At 39.0% G+C, this 16,031-nt stretch overlaps 1 protein-coding gene across 1 annotated transcript; it reads right to left on the bottom strand.

Moving 5' to 3' along the window:
- Window positions 1-13,792: 13,792 nt before the first annotated feature.
- Window positions 13,793-15,391, bottom strand: LOC107770058 (dof zinc finger protein DOF3.6). The gene is made up of 2 exons (XM_016589322.2): window positions 15,119-15,391; window positions 13,793-14,930 (listed from the first exon to the last, which is right to left on the bottom strand). Exons 1-2 carry the CDS (start codon window positions 15,167-15,169, stop codon window positions 14,028-14,030), a joined length of 954 nt encoding a protein of 317 aa, XP_016444808.2. The 5' UTR covers window positions 15,170-15,391; the 3' UTR covers window positions 13,793-14,027.
- Between the last annotated feature and the right edge of the window lie 640 nt (window positions 15,392-16,031).

Raw genomic sequence — 16,031 nt, 5'->3', positions numbered from 1 at the left:
GCAACTCATTTAATCCCCCAGCTTTCGCACCGGCGTACACCTTTCTCGCACCTGCGGACTCGCATCTGCGGTCCATGGTGCGCATCTGTGGTTCATGGTGCGCATCTGCGAAACCAACCCAAAATTCACATCTCCGCATCTGCGCTCAAGGCCTCGCACCTGCGGGCTCACAGATGCGGCCAATTCTCGCACCTACATTCCCATCCTTGGCCCAGCGTCGTCCGCTCCTACGCACTCCCCACATGCACCAGCGGCCTCGCACCTGCGACCCTTTCTTCCGCAGGTGTGAAAATAGCAGAAGCAGCAGCTCCAGCTGCAAATTTCAACTTCGACAAAATCGTTAACCACCCGGAATCACCCCGAGGCCCTCGGGACCTCAACTGAAAATACCAACAAGTCATATATCAACATACAAACTTAGTCGAACCTTCGAATCACTCAAAACAACATCCAAACACCAAATTACCCTCGGATTCAAGCCTAAGAACTTCTAAATTTTCAAATTCGGCAACCGATGCCGAAACCAACCAAACCACGTCCGAATGACCTTAAATTTTGCACATACTTCATAAATGACACTACAAACCTACTCCAACTTCCAGAATTCCATTCTGCCCCCGATATCAAATTTTCCACTACCGACCAAAATCGCCAAATTTCCAATTTTGCCAATTCAAGCGTAATTCAAATCACATTCCGGACGCACTCCTAAGTCTAAAATCACCTAACGGAGCTAACGGAACCATCAGAATTCAAATCTGAGATCGTTTACACATAGGTCAACATCCGGTTGACTTTTCTAACTTAAGTTTCTACTTAAGAGACTAAGTGTCTCTCAATTCACTCTGAAACCACTCTGGTCCTGAACCAACTAACCTGATATAACATAATATAGCTGAATAACACAAAAATAAGTAGAAATGGGGAAAACGGGGTTATAACTCTCAAAACGACCGACCGGGTCATTACAGAGTGCCACTGTATCCTCCATACTATGGGTATTGTGGAGTCGAGTGGGATTGCTTTTACTACGTTCTAGATTAAGGGAGCGACTTATCAGTGGTGGCGGGCGTATGAGTTGGGTAGTTTGACCGAGGCAGCTTCACTCACTTGGGCTCATTTCTCAGATATGTTCTTGAGGGAGTTTGTTCCTAGAGCCTTAGGGATGCATGGCGCACAGAGTTTGAGCAGTTGTGCTAGGGTGTTATGACCATATCATAGTATGTAGTTTGGTTCAATGATTTGTCCAGGCATGCACCTGCCTTGGTTGCTACTGTCAGAGTGCGAGTTCATCGATTTATCGAGGGACTTGACCCCGTTATCAGATTCAGCATGGCCCGAGAGTTAGAGATGGACATCCCATACCAGCAGGTAGTGGAGATCCCTAGGAGATTGGAGGGTATGTGGACCCGGGAGAGAGAGAGGAGAGGGCGGCCAAGAGGCCTCGAGAATCTAGCACATATAGTGGTGCTCGTGCCCCAGTTGCAGCCCGTCACAGAAGGGGCTATGTGAGCCGCCCTGTTCATTCAGCACTTCCAGCTTCCAGCAATATTTCGGCTACTCCCAGGCCTTAGGTTGCTTATCATGCACCGCCACTGTCTAGTGCACCTCCTGCACTGGGTGCTTTCAGTGGTCAGTATAGTCGATCAGGTCTTAGCCAGTTCCAGCAGTCACATCCTCTGAGAGCTTGTTTTGAGTGTGGTGACACTCTTCATATGGTGAGGGATTGCCCCATACTCAGAAAGGGTGCACCTCCACAGACTACTCAGGCTCTGCGTATTCCACCGGGTCCTCAGGCTTCTTAGGCCATGGTTATCGCACCAGTTGCCACTCCATCTGCACAGCCAGCTAGGGTTGGATGTCAGGCAGGTAGAGGCCGCTCTAGAGGGGGAGTTCAGGCCAGATATTATGCTCTTCTTTCTAGGACGGAGGCAGTTACATCTGGCTCAGTTATCACATGTATTATTCCGGTTTGTCATAGAGATGCATCAATCTTATTTGATCCAGGATCCACTTATTCCTATGTATCAACTTACTTTGCTCCATATTTGGGTATATCCTGTGATTCTTTGAGTTCTCATGTCTATGTGTCCACGCCTGTGGGAGATTCCATTGTTGTTGACTGTGTGTATCGATCGTGTTTAGTTGTTCTTGGTGGTTTTGAGACAAGAGCCGATCTATTGTTGCTCAGTATGGTAGATTTTGATGTTATTTTGGGCATGGACTAGTTGTGCCCTATCATGCTATCCTTGATTATCATGCCAAGATAGCGACGTTGGTTATGCTAGGTTTGTCGCTATTGGAGTGGAGAGGTACTTTAGATTATGTTCCTAGCAGGGTGGTGTCTTTTCTTAAGGCACAACGGATGGTTGGAAAGGGATGTGATGCGTATCTAGCATATGTGAGAGATGTCAGAGTTGATACTCCTACCGTTGAGTCAGTTCCGGTAGTGAGCGATTATCTAGATGTATTTCTGGCGGATCTTCCGGGCATGCTTCCCGATAGGGATATCGGTTTTGATATTGATTTGTTACCAGGCCCTTGACTCATTTCTATTCCACCATATCGTATGACCAAAGCAGAGTTGAAGGAGTTGCTGCAAGCGTTGCTTGATAAGGGTTTCATTCGGCCTAGTGTATCACCTTGGGGTGCTCCGGCCTTGTTTGCAAAGAATAAGGATGGTTCGATGCACATGTGTATTGATTACCGCCAGTTAAACAGGGTTACGGTGAAGAACAGGTATCCATTTCCACGCATTGATATATTTGATCAGCTACATGGTGCTAAGGTGTTCTCGAAGATTGACTTGTATTCAGGCTATCATCAGTTAAAGATTCGGGAGCCGGATATCCCGAAGACTGCCTTTAGAACTCGGTATGGTCATTATGAGTTCCTTGTGATGTCATTTGGGCTGACCAATGCCCAACAACATTCTTGCACTTGATGAACGGTGTATTCCAGCCCTATCTTGACTCATTCATCATTGTGTTTATTGATGACATCTTGGTGTACTCCCGGAGGCGGGAGGATCATGCGCAGCACTTGAGAACCGTGCTTCAGAACTTGAGAGAAAAGAAGTTGTATGCAAAATTTTCAAAGTGTGAATTCTGGCTTGATTCATTGCTATGTTTGGGTCATGTAGTATCGAGTAAGGGGATCAAGGTAAATCCGAAGAACATTGAAGCAGTGTAGAGTTGGCCCAGATCGTCTTCAGCTACTGAGATCCGGAGTTTTCTTGGTTTGGTAGGTATTACCGATTCATAGAGGGTTTCTCATTTATTTCTGCACCTATGACCAGATTGACCCAGAAGGGTGCTCCGTTCAGGTGGACTGAGGAGTGTGAGGAGAGCTTTCCAAAGCTCAAGACAGCTTTGACTACAACCCTAGTATTGGTATTGCCTACGGGTTCAGGGTCTTATACTATGTATTGTGATGCGTTGCGTATTGGTCTCGGTGTGGTGTTGATGCAGGATGGTAGGGTAGTTTCCTATGCGTTTAGACAACTAAAGATGCATGAGAAGGATTATCCTGTCCACAACCTTGAGTTAGCAGCTATTGTTCATGCCTTGAAGATTTGGTGACACTATTTGTACGGTATCCCTTGTGAGTTCTATACCGACCACCAGAGTCTACAGCATCTGTTCGAATAGAAAGATCTTAACTTGCATCATCGGAGGTTGTTATAGTTGCTTAAGGATGATGATATCATCATTTTGTATCATCCCGAGAAGGCCAATGTGGTGGCCGATGCCTTGAGTCACAAGGCGGAGAGCTTGGGCAGTTTAGCATATCTACAGGCAGCGGAAACGCCATTAGCATTAGATGTTCAAGCCTTGGCCAACCAAATTTTTAGATTGGATGTTTCGGAGCCGAGTCAAGTTTTGGCTTGTATGGTTTCTCGGTCTTCTCTTTATGATCGGATCAAAGAGTATCAATATGAAGACTCTCATCTACTTGTCATCAAGGACACAGTTCAGCACGGCGATGCCAAAGAGGTCACTATTGGGGATGACAGTGTGTTACGGATGCAAGGTAGGCTATGTGTGCCCAATGTAGATGGTTTGCGTGAGTTGATTCTTCAGGAGGCCCATAGTTCGCGGTACTCCATTCATCCGGGTACCGCCAAGATGTATCAGGACTTGAGGCAGCATTATTGGTGGATGAGAATAAAGAAGGACATAGTAGAATATGTAGCTCAGTGCCTAAACTGTCAACAGGTGAAGTATAAACATCATCGGTCAGGTGGATTGCTTCGGAGGCTAGATATTTCAGAGTGGAAATGGGAGCGAGTTACTATAGATTTTGTTGTTGGGTTCCCACAGACTCAGAGGAAGTTCGATACAGTATGGGTGATTGCGGATAGGTTAACCAAGTCGGCTCATTTCATTCCAGTGGTGACTACTTATTCCTTAGAGCAGTAGGCTCAGGTCTATATTCGTGAGATCGTCAGGCTTCATGGCGTGCCGATATTCATCATCTCTAACCGGGGTACGTAGTTTAAATCGCGGTTCTAGAGGACCGTACAACATGAATTAGGCACGCGGGTTGAGTTGAGTATATTATTTCACCCTCAGATGGACAGACAGTCCGAGCGCACTATTCAGATACTCGAGGATATGCTCCGTACATGTGTGATGGAGTTTGGGGGTTCTTGGGATCAGTTCTTGCTGCTTGCGGAGTTTGCCTACAACAACATCTACCAGTCGAACATTCAGATGGCTCCGTATGAGGCCTTGTATGGGAGGCGGTGTCAGTCCCCGGTGGGTTGGTTTGAGCTGGGAGAGGCTAGGCTATTGGGTACACACTTGGTTCAGGATGCTTTGGAAAAGGTTAAATTAATTCAAGATCGATTTCGTACAGCCCAATCTAGACAGAAGATTTATGCCGATCGGAAGGTTCGCGATGTTGCATTCATGGTTGGGAGCGGGTCTTGCTCCGGTTTTTGCCCTTGAAGGGTGTTGTGAAGTTCGGGAACAAAGGCAAGTTGAGCCCTAGATATATCAGACCTTTTGAGATTCTTGAAAGGATTGGAAAGGTGGCCTACAGGCTTGCACCACCACATAGTCTAGCTGTAGTTCATCCAGTATTTCATGTTTCTATGCTCCGGAAGTATCACGGTGATCCTTCTCATGTGTTGGATTTCAGCTCAGTCCAGTAGGACAAAGATTTATCTTATGTTGAGGAGCTGGTGGCCATTTTGGACAGGCAGGTCTGAAAGTTGAGGTCGAAGAACATTGCTTCAATGAAGGTTCAGTGGTGGGGTCAACCAATCGAGGAGACTATTTGGGAGACCTAGCACGATATGCGTAACCGCTATCCTCATCTTTTCACGGGGGAGGGGGGGGGAGGGGAGGGAGGGGGGTAGATGTAATGACCTGACCGGTCATTTTGAGTATTTTAACCTTGATCCCCTATTTATTGTCTCCTATGTGTTATATTGTGGTTACGTGACTTGCCGGGGTTTTTGGTTTTGGTTTCAGGTGAGTTTTAGAGTGAAATGGGACACACATTACCTAAGTTGGAGTCCTAAGTTGTTAGAGTTGACCATAGTTTGACTTCTATGTAGACGACTCCGAAATAGAGTTTTGATGGTCCCAACAGTTCTATATTGTGATTTTGAACTTAGGATCATGCCCAGATGTTGATTTGGAGGTTCGTAGGTCATTTCGACATGAATTGGCGAAAGTTGGAAAGTTGAAGGTTTGGAAGGTTGAAAAGTTTGATCGGGAGTTGACTTTATTGATATCGGTGTCGGATTTTGATTAAGAAAGTTGGAATAGGTCCGTCATATCATTTATGACTTGTGTGCAAAAGTTGAAGTCAATCAGAGTTGTTTTGGTTCGAATCGACATCAGTTTTTAAATTCGGAAGTTCATAAGTTCCTTAGGCTTGAATCGATGTGAGATTCATGGTTCTAGTGTTATTTGATGTGATATGATGCCTCGAACATGTTCGTATGATATTTTGGGACTTGTTGGTATGCTTGGTTGAGGTCCCGGAGGCCTCAGGTGTAATACAGACCATGTTCGGTGCATTTCGAAACCTTAAAGTTGCTGAAGTTCTGCTTTTTTTACAGATTTGGTTTCCCTCTACGCATTCGTGAAAGTTTTCCCTCGTTCGTGTAGAGTCTTCAGGGGTTGCTGGAGATTTACCCTTCGCGTTCGCTAAGAGTCAGTGAGTTTGTTCACTACGATCGCGGATAGGGAGCCGTGTTCGCGAAGAGGAAAGGCAGGTTGGGAAGACCTGACGCGTTTGGTCTACGCGTTCGTGAGTGAGGCTTCATGAAGCTTGGGATCTTTGGTCATCGCGTTCGCGAGTGGGTTCTCGCATTCGTGTAAGAGGAATTTGGGCAGCAGCATTAAGTGCTTCACGAATGGGAGGCATTTTCCGCGTTCGCGAAGAAGAAATCAATGGGAAGCATAACTTAAGTTTGAAAATAGATGGTTTATCTCATATTTCATATTTTGGACATAGAGAGCTCGGTGTGAGGCAATTATTTGAGGGATTTTCAAGGAAATCGTTGGGGTAAGTGATTCTAATATGGATTGGCCTATATTTCATGAATCTATTACTATTTTCATCATCTAATTAGGGATTTGAGTTGAAAAGTTTGAGAAAAATGGTAAAAACTTCCAATACTAAAATTTTGACTTTTGAAAGGTGATTTGAGGTAGAATTTGAGTAATTCTTGTATGGTTGAACTCGTTATCGAATGAATGTTCGGATTTTATAAATTTGGTCGAGTTTCGAGACACGGGCCCGAGTTGACTTTTTATTTCTTTGCAAAGATCGTATCTTTATTATACGAATTAGCTTCCTATAGTTTATATTTATGGTATGAAGTTGTTTTGGTTAGATTTGAGCTGTTCGGATTTGGATAATCGAGATAAAGGCCTACTAGTAGATTGAGTTAGCGTGATTTGAGGTAAGTGTCTTGCCTAACTTTGTGTGGGGGGAGGGGGAGGGGGGATTACCCTTTAGGATTTGTGTTGTTTTGTGATAATTGTGATATGTGGAAGCGGTGTACACAAGGAGACGAGTGTGTACACTGGCTAAATGTGGAAATTTACTAGTTTTAGCTATGTAAATTTCTTTCATGCCTTAATTGAGTTATCTTAACATGCTTCATCATCATTACTATAATTTCACATGCTCTACTTGTCTTATCTCTTACTTGCTAAGTGCTCTACATGTTTAGTTGAAGTCCTTGTTTCCTTTATTCCGTATTCATTATTTAATCGTTGAACCCTTTACTTGAAGTTGTTAAATTGTGGAATATCTGGTTGTTGAAATTGGTATTGAGATATAAAGGTCGTGATTCACATTGAGGCAAAGTGTTAAGTTATGAAATACCATTCTGTTGAGTTATTCACTTTCGACTATTATTGTTGAGATTCTTGTGTACATTGTGGTTGGGCCATGGGCTCTTTATTGTGAAAATACTGTTATTGTTTGGTTACTCTGGCAAGTTGTGATATCGGAAACTTGAGCTGCCATTTATGATACGTTGTGATATTGATAGCGGTGATATAAGGTTTTAGGGTTGAAACGCATGCAGTGAGATAAGATAGGCTTGATACGCCTGGCTAGTAGCGGAACTACTAGAAGTCATGCGGTGTGATATGGTGGGCTAAAACGCGGGGTGCTATTTCGGAAAAAATAATTTTCAAAACTAAATGCAAATGCTCCCGCGGTGATATAAGGAAAGATTGTGAATTGATTTGTGATTTGAGAATACGAGGCGATACCTCGGTAGTGACTATTGTTGATACATTTTATTTCTTCACTTGTGCTTTTATTGTTTTGTTCCGTGTCATAGTATCCCTTATTTTCTTCTGTGAAGTATTATTTGCCTTAGTTCGTTGTAGTTATTCTCGGTATGCTCCTTTAATTGTCTCATTTCTATTCCTATCATTATTTTCACTGTTGTACACTTGTTCAGCCTTTTATTTATTCCAGTAGGGCCTTGACCTGACCTCGTCACGACTCTATCGAGGTTAGGCTTGTCACTTAATGGGTACAGTTGTGTTGTACTCATGCTACGCTTCTACACATCTTTTTGTGCAGATCCAGGTACCTCCTACTAGCCTAGGTGTTAGCGAGAGCTCAGCTGCGGAGACTACAAGGTATACCTGCCGGTATCCGCAGGCCTCGGAGTCCCCTTCTACCCAGATTCCTTTATTTCATTATCTTTTTATAGACATTAATGTATAGGATTATCTAGTACTACTACTTAGAGCTTGTGACTTGTATTTCGCCGGGTTTTGGGAGTTATACATGTTGAGTTGCAGATTTTACTTTATATAGTTGTTGAAGTATTGAGACTTTAAATTATTGCTTCAGACAATTCTGCATGAATGTTAGGCTTTCCTAATCTTAGAGACTAGGTGCCGTCACGACATCCTACGGAAGGGAATTGGGGTCGTGACAGATATACACTTCGTTGTACTACTTTAACTATATATATAGCTTATTATAGTTTATGTTAGTGTATTCATTATTTGTATTACAAAATAAAGTGCTAAATGGATTATATTTACATAGTAAATTTTAATGCGATTTAAAAGTTTGACCATGTTTGACCTATGAACCGACTGAAATTGGCTGGTTAGTTTCCAGAAATTACAGTTACCGAACAAAGTTGGTCGGCAAAATAATCTCTTGTAATAATCGATAAACTTTGGTCGGTAACTTGAACTATAAATTTTATAAAATATTTTAAATAATAATATAATTATTAAAATTTAAAAACTACCCGATCGATGTTGGTCGGTAATCAAAAAAGTGCTTTGACTAAGCAAGTCTGACCGTTATGGTCAAATGTTTGACTAATTTTCCGATCGATTTCGGTCGGTAATGCTTTCCCGGATAATTGCGTCAATTTTTACCGATCATCTGTTATCAGTATGTCATTTTAAAAAAATATAAAATATTTTTTGGTAGTTTTCGTCCGCACTGGATGGTTTTTTGGTCGCTCTTTTGAACTGACCACCGTTGGTCGGTAGGCATCGGGCGAATTTTACCAGATTTCTAGTTGTGAAAGGTAAAATTAAAACGTCCTTTTTTTTCTATCCGAGGCCAAACAACTTTAATTTCTGGCCTGAGCATCGTATCTCATCTCTGCTTATTTCCTTAAGGTGAACACATAATTGTAGTTGGGAACAAAATTGCGATTGTATTCAAATGCCAAATCAATAAACACGATAAAGTACTGAACAATGTGTCCAAAAGATCGGGAATAATCTTAATTACTCAATTGGTTAGCTTTTTGAACGTTCACCTTGTTGGTTAGGGTACAATATTCAACCTTGTACTCTCCTAAAAAAGATAATGTTACAACTGCTCAAAGAAAACGGTCATACTGGAAAATGAAGTATAGGTCATTAAAAATATCATCTCAGGGAAAGCGGTCTATATGGTCAATAGTAGGGATGTACATGGACTGGGTTGGTTCGATTTTTATCAAAACCGAACCAAACTAACTATATCGATTTCGATTGGTTCGGTTTTATCCGATTTTTCGAGTTTTTTTACATGAATATATATTATTTCAATCTTACTTTGTTAAATTTTTTATAAGTAAGTATATGTTTAGTAAAAATTGACAAACATATGATCTATTAACATATTTTTATGGGAGAATTTTCTTAGTTACATATGATAGTTACTTTTAGTCGTCTGACAATAATTTTTCGCTAATGTACACTTTCAACGTTAACTGAATTTAATAATTAAACATAAAAATTAATATGATGCCTATATAATGATATGTTCTATTTAATTTTAAATTATCAAAATACCACTTCAAATTTGAAAAAAGATATAAGAATTTAATAGATCTTGACATATGGATATGGAAGAACAAAGAGATTGACGCATTTCACTAACACTTGATAAGAAAGTAATCATACAACCTATTATTTAAAGTTAATAAAAATAGAGAACTTCATATTTAACTAAATATTACATCCCATAAGAGAATCGCAAATATTTCTAGACATTTTTTAAAGAAAATTCTATGAGAAGTCTTAAAAGTATATATAAAAATTATATATTTATATATTGGTTTGGTTCAATTTTTTTTACTCAATACCAAACCAAATCAAACCAAATATAATCAGGTTTTTTAATCGGTTTGATTTGACTTTTCAATTTGGTGCGGTTTTTTAGTTGGGTTTGTACACCACGTAGTTCTTTTTATTCCAACTTTCCAGTTCATCTCTTCCTCTTTTTGTTGCTTTGATTTTCTTAAATCTTAAGTTCATCCGTCGCATTTATTCCAATGTAGTACTTGGCATTCGCATTTATATAAATAAATAAATAATGTATAAACAAGAAATAGATGATATGAAGAGGAGGTTGAAACTTGAAAGGGGTGGAAGATGAAGCAGTTCGTCTCATTTTCCACTGCCGTATGTCCCTTAGAACATGGAGGAAATTATGGCGCCCTTTCATAAGTTCATTAATATATTGTATTTCCATTTACTTAACAAGAGGTAGACGCGGTGAAGTCAATTGGCGAAAGGGAAATGTGGAGATTAATTAGGTTCTGTATTTCCTTCCTATGTGTACTTTCACATTGAACTTAAAAAAGAGAGAAAGATTTTATCTAACTCCGCCATATTAGGTTGGTCTTTTACTAAAAAGAAAAAGTACAAGTCTCTATAAGCATATTCTAGGGTAGTGTGTACGCAGATGTGTGTACGCAGATCTTACCCCTACTCTGGGGTAGAGAGAGTGTTTCCGATAGATCCTCGGCTCCCTCCCTCCAAGAACTCTCCACCTTGCTATTGGGTGACTCGAACTCACAACCTCTTGGTTGGAAGTGGATGGTACTGATCACCACTAGAGCAACTCAATCTTGTCGGGACATCGAGTGATCAGCTAATTACAAAATAAGTAGGTGTTTGGATATAGTATTAATTTGAAACTTGAAAAAAAAAAAAGTTTTTTGAAGTTGTGTTGACAAATAATTTTTGGAAGTTGAAGTTGTGTTTGGACATTATTTTACTTGAAAAAAAATTGATGTTTTGTGAGTGGAAGAAAAATTTTCAACAAAAAACTTGCCCAAACTAGTTTTTGGAACTTGAAAATTTTTCTTCAAAATTTGTTCAAAAATTGATCAAATTCCATGAACAAACAATATTTTTAATTTTTTTTTGAAAAAAAAGTATAAACAATCTTTATTCAAACAGGAGCTAAAAGGGAGAATATTCTTTTTCGAATTTAATTTCTATACATGATTGTGTAAAAGGCCTAGGATGAATTCAAATTAAAAAATATGATCACGGAGATTCAAAAAGCCGACTCTAACTAGTATTGGGACTGAAACATATTTTTTATGTTGTTATTAATTATTGGTGTTGTTGTTGGCAGATCTAAGAACTTTATTACATAATTAGGATATCTAAAATATTATTACATCTAATCATCATAATAAGTGAATTGTAGTAATCTTGAAAATAATATATATATATATATATATATATATATATTACTGCAACATATTAAAATATTTAAATAATATAAAAACTATTTACACTATTAATGTATATACAAATTAAATTAAATTCCTGCTATTATACAAAACGTTTGCCCTAAAGCCTTTACTAACCCTTCTCTCAAAGACCAGAGAGAGATGTAGGTGCTGTACGTAGAAAAAGCGAAAGCTGGACGAAGGAAACATAGAGTAGCCGAAAGATAAAACAGTATCACTCTTATCCATGCCCAGTGGTGTGGTGTGGTGTGGTGGGGCGTCATAAAAATCCCTCATATTCATGCATACATACATCAGCCTTTAATTTGTTGTTGCTTCCACAAGCATATACATGTGTTTTATAAATCACCACATTTAGATCCACTGCTTTACTAAAATACACAGTCAAGAAAAAGGTTTAATATGAAGGTTTTTTTCCCCCTTCTTTTTCTTATCTGGGATTAGAAATGGGGAATGCGGGATGAGAGAAATAGGGTTAGCGAGAGCTTACTTTATTAGTATGATAATATATGGAGTAGAAGAATTTTTAAGTATATAGACTGACAATATATTGTTTTAGCACTATTAATGAAATTTAACTTATGATAATAGTAGATTAGTTATCATTTCTATTTTTTACACATATTTACCTCAGTTTAATAGTTCAGCAGAATCTTATCGCTTTATTCAAACCCTCGTTGCTCGAGATGTAGTATCGGTCCTTGCAAAAGTTAAAAATTCCTCCCTCTGGTCTTCCTTTATCTTTTTAGACCACCGTGTCTCCAGTTGTATACTTTACTAGTACTGTGCTTTTTCTGTTCATGTAATTATGAATTTTGAAGATTTGCCTCCAACAAATTATCCTTTTATAATTAACAAACAAAATTGATTTGACCTAGCTATAGCTAGATTGCTGCTGTGAACGTGGGGGATGATATCATGTCAATGATAGTATTCTCTCTTCTCTCTTTAACGGAATATGATGACTATGAGATGAGAGAATCCTTCTTTTTTTCTTCTTTTGAGTTTCTCTGTGATTGGATTTTCTTGTGTTTTGAGTACATGTGGTGTAGAACAGTTGCATGGTTTTTAGTGGAACTTTGGCGTTTTCTTTCTTTGACTAATGCTTTATCCTCTTTCTGTTCTTTCTAAATCCTTTCAAGCATCTCACGTATCCCACTCACAACCGACAAGGTAATGCTCACTAATAATCTTGTCATACTTAAAGAATCATTCGCAAAAATTCAATCATATGAAAATACTACGCAGAAATTTTAGAATTTAAGCCACATACATTTAGAAGAAGCTACAGCAAGAGAATATCATTTTGCACTCATAACTAGACTCCTGAGCTTTGAAGAAAAAATCATAAAAGCTTAGTTCCATTGATTTCTCCTTTTTTGACCGGCAACATTCGGTCTGAAAAATTTCAACTGGGCTTACTTTCCAATTTGGTTAACCAAAACCAACGTAGTAATTAATCAGCTTAACTTCCTACAGATGTGTACCGGTTTTAGGTTTTATAAGATCAGATCATTTAAAAGGTAATTATTAAAAATAAGGCAATTAATCTTTTGCATCGATAGTGTAAAAATTCAAGAAATTGTCCGTGAATATAAGCTATTCCGAATATAGAAGATCAGGTGGCAAGCTGAAATACAGAAGTATTTCAAACTTGATCACAAGAATGCTGGAACAATTCGTGTATGAAATACTTCAGCATATACCGATGAATATATAGTACTAATATAAGTTAAAATTTCTCTTCTTACATTTCAGTTAATGAAAGTTGAAATCTATGAGATTATATAACTCCATTAAATAAGAAAATCTAATGTACGTATTTTTACTCAAGAGATACAACTTCATACAGATAGGATTGAGAATATCACTGAACTAATTAACAAAGAGACACAAAGGCAGAATGTGGCTAGGTAGTGTTGGGATCAAGATATCAAATGAGTTACTCCGTTTCAAATTAGATGAGCTACTTTCCTTTTTTAGTCTGTTCCAAAATAAATGACACATTTCTAGATTTGGAAATAATTCAACTTTAAACTCTTCATTTTACCTATTTTATCCTTAATGAGAAACTTTTATAATCACACAAAAGTAATAGTCCCATAAAGTTTATATCCCTTAAGCTTTTAAGACCACAAGTTTCAAAAGTGTTCTTTTAATTTCTTAAATTCAGTGTCGAGTGACACTATCCAATGAATTGAAACGGAGGGATTACTAAATATTATCACAATACTACTTGATGGAAACAAATTATAATGTCAAAACCCGAACTTACAAACGACTTCACAAACCTTGTTAAAGAACCTCCAAAAAATTACAAGTGTCCAATAAAACAAACAGACAAAATAAATTCAAATATGCAATATATATATATATATATGTTTAATTTAGACCAATCCACACAACCTAGCTACCCATGCATCTCTTTTTTTTTGTAGCATTAACATTTTAAAACCTTCTTCAGCCAAGTAGACATTGACTTAAGATTTAAAAGAAGGGTAGAAGCTTAAAGTTTCAAGCTTACATGAAATCAAAGGAGATGGCCAGCAGAAGAGGAGTTGAGACCAGAGAACCCTGTCCATGCATTTCCACCCCAATATTGATTATTCTCCATAGTTCCCAAAAACTGTTTTGTGGAATTTAACCCTTGATTATTTTCCTCCATTCTCACTACTGAATCTTGGTGAGAAATCCCAGACGATGTTGCTTCAATTCTTTCACCTTGAAAAGGGTACAAATTTGTGGCTGCCAAAGATGGCAATCTCCACTGATGATGATGATAATCAGATCCTCCAGTAGTGGCTGCTTGTAAATTGTTAGTACTATTACCCCCTATTTGGAATCCCATTTCATGACCAAGTTCCCCATTGTTTTGTGTAGAAACCAAAGGAGGAGGCTGAAATCCTCCATATTGATGATTTAGGTTTTGGAAGGCAGCCATGAGAGGAGTTAAATGTGTGGATGACTGTGAAAAGTGTTGGCCAGTAATTTCTTTGCTGCAGCTTGAAGGACTTGCACTAGTTGAAGTGGAAGTAGTACCTATTTGTCTCTCCGCAGTGTTGTTACCGCCAGCGGTCTTTGAGCTGTTGTTAGTGCTTTTGCTTCTCTTGTTTCTTCGGCATCCTCCTCCCACCGGGACGCTCCTCAGAGCACCCCCTCTAGTCCAGTAACGACGACAACTCTTACAGAAGTGTCTGGGCTGTGCAAGGTTGTAATTATTGAAGTAGCAGAACTTAGTATTCGAGGAATCACACCTCGGACACTTTAGTCCAGCTTCCGGCAGTGGAATCTTTGCTAATCGGGCTCGATCAACCATGGAACCAGGCCTGATCGAGCCTGGACTCCCACCCACCTGAGCGGGTGGGGCTGCTGTTGGAAGCTGGGAATTTTCGAGCCCAGGGTTTCCTTGTTGATGGTGATCTACCTGCTGTAACTGAAGAACATCAAGAGGATGAAAAAGAAGAAAGTTAGAGAATTTCACAACTCTTAAGTACTCATCTATTATTGGTATATTCAACAAAAAGACTAGTAGAGAATATGAATATTACTCTCTTTAATCTGCTTTTCTTTTGTTAGTTGAAGAAGATGTATGAATGGGGGGAATTAAGATTAAAGCCATACCTGTTGCAAATTGGGATGATCTAGATAGACTGGAAAAGATGAGAAACTCATGGTTTCTTTCTTTGATCTCTTTGATCTTTATCTCTTTTGTAAAAGGTTGATGAATTTTTTTGGAAATATGTGGTGGAGAGAATCACACTAAAGAGAGGAGGGGAATAGAATACCAGAGCCCCAATAAAAAGAAAGGAAATGAATGGAAAAGAGAGAACGAAGATGAAGGCAAGAAAGGGGGAAAGAGAGTTTTAGTTTTATTTTCTTCTCTCGTTCGTTCCCTTTCTCTTTTTGTTTTTACTACTACTACTATATTTTTAGGGTTTTGTAATTTGAGTGGGGGGAAGTTCCTTCGCATCTAAGCTTTCTTTGTTGATGCCTTTGGACTACATATTGTTATTATTATTAGTGCTCGATAAAAAGGAGAATTGTGAGTCCTCTCTCTTGCATTGTGTAATATTATCTCAGCTATAGCTTTTTATGGTGGGATCCTCTTACGTATTTGAAATTCTAAAATAGGGTCATAGTAGCTCTATAATAATCAAGAGTGATATTCTTTGGACCCCTTTTTTGCTTTAACTTGCTTAGCCTTGTTTGGGATAGAGATAGTATTGTTAGCTAATTACTGTTACTACTTTTTATGGTACCCTTGGGTAAGCCCTAGAGTTAGGTTTCTTCTCCTCCTCTTCTTCTGCTTTTCCCCCTTGTCTGTTTATATCTTCTAAAGTTTATGGGTAGCTTTCTTTAATTGACCCACATGCAATTTGATGACACTTAAGTAATTAAACAAGGAGAGACGTTCCAAACTCAAATATCACAACTAGGAGTGGCAAACGGGCGGGTCGGGTCGGATATGGTTCGGGTTAAACGAGTAATGAAAAAACGGATAAATTATTCGACCCGACCCATATTTAATACGGAT

Source organism: Nicotiana tabacum, chromosome 22, assembly GCF_000715075.1.
Source record: "Nicotiana tabacum cultivar K326 chromosome 22, ASM71507v2, whole genome shotgun sequence".
In the NCBI taxonomy this organism is placed as follows: Eukaryota; Viridiplantae; Streptophyta; class Magnoliopsida; order Solanales; family Solanaceae; genus Nicotiana; species Nicotiana tabacum.
This window is presented reverse-complemented; position numbering and strand designations above follow the sequence as displayed.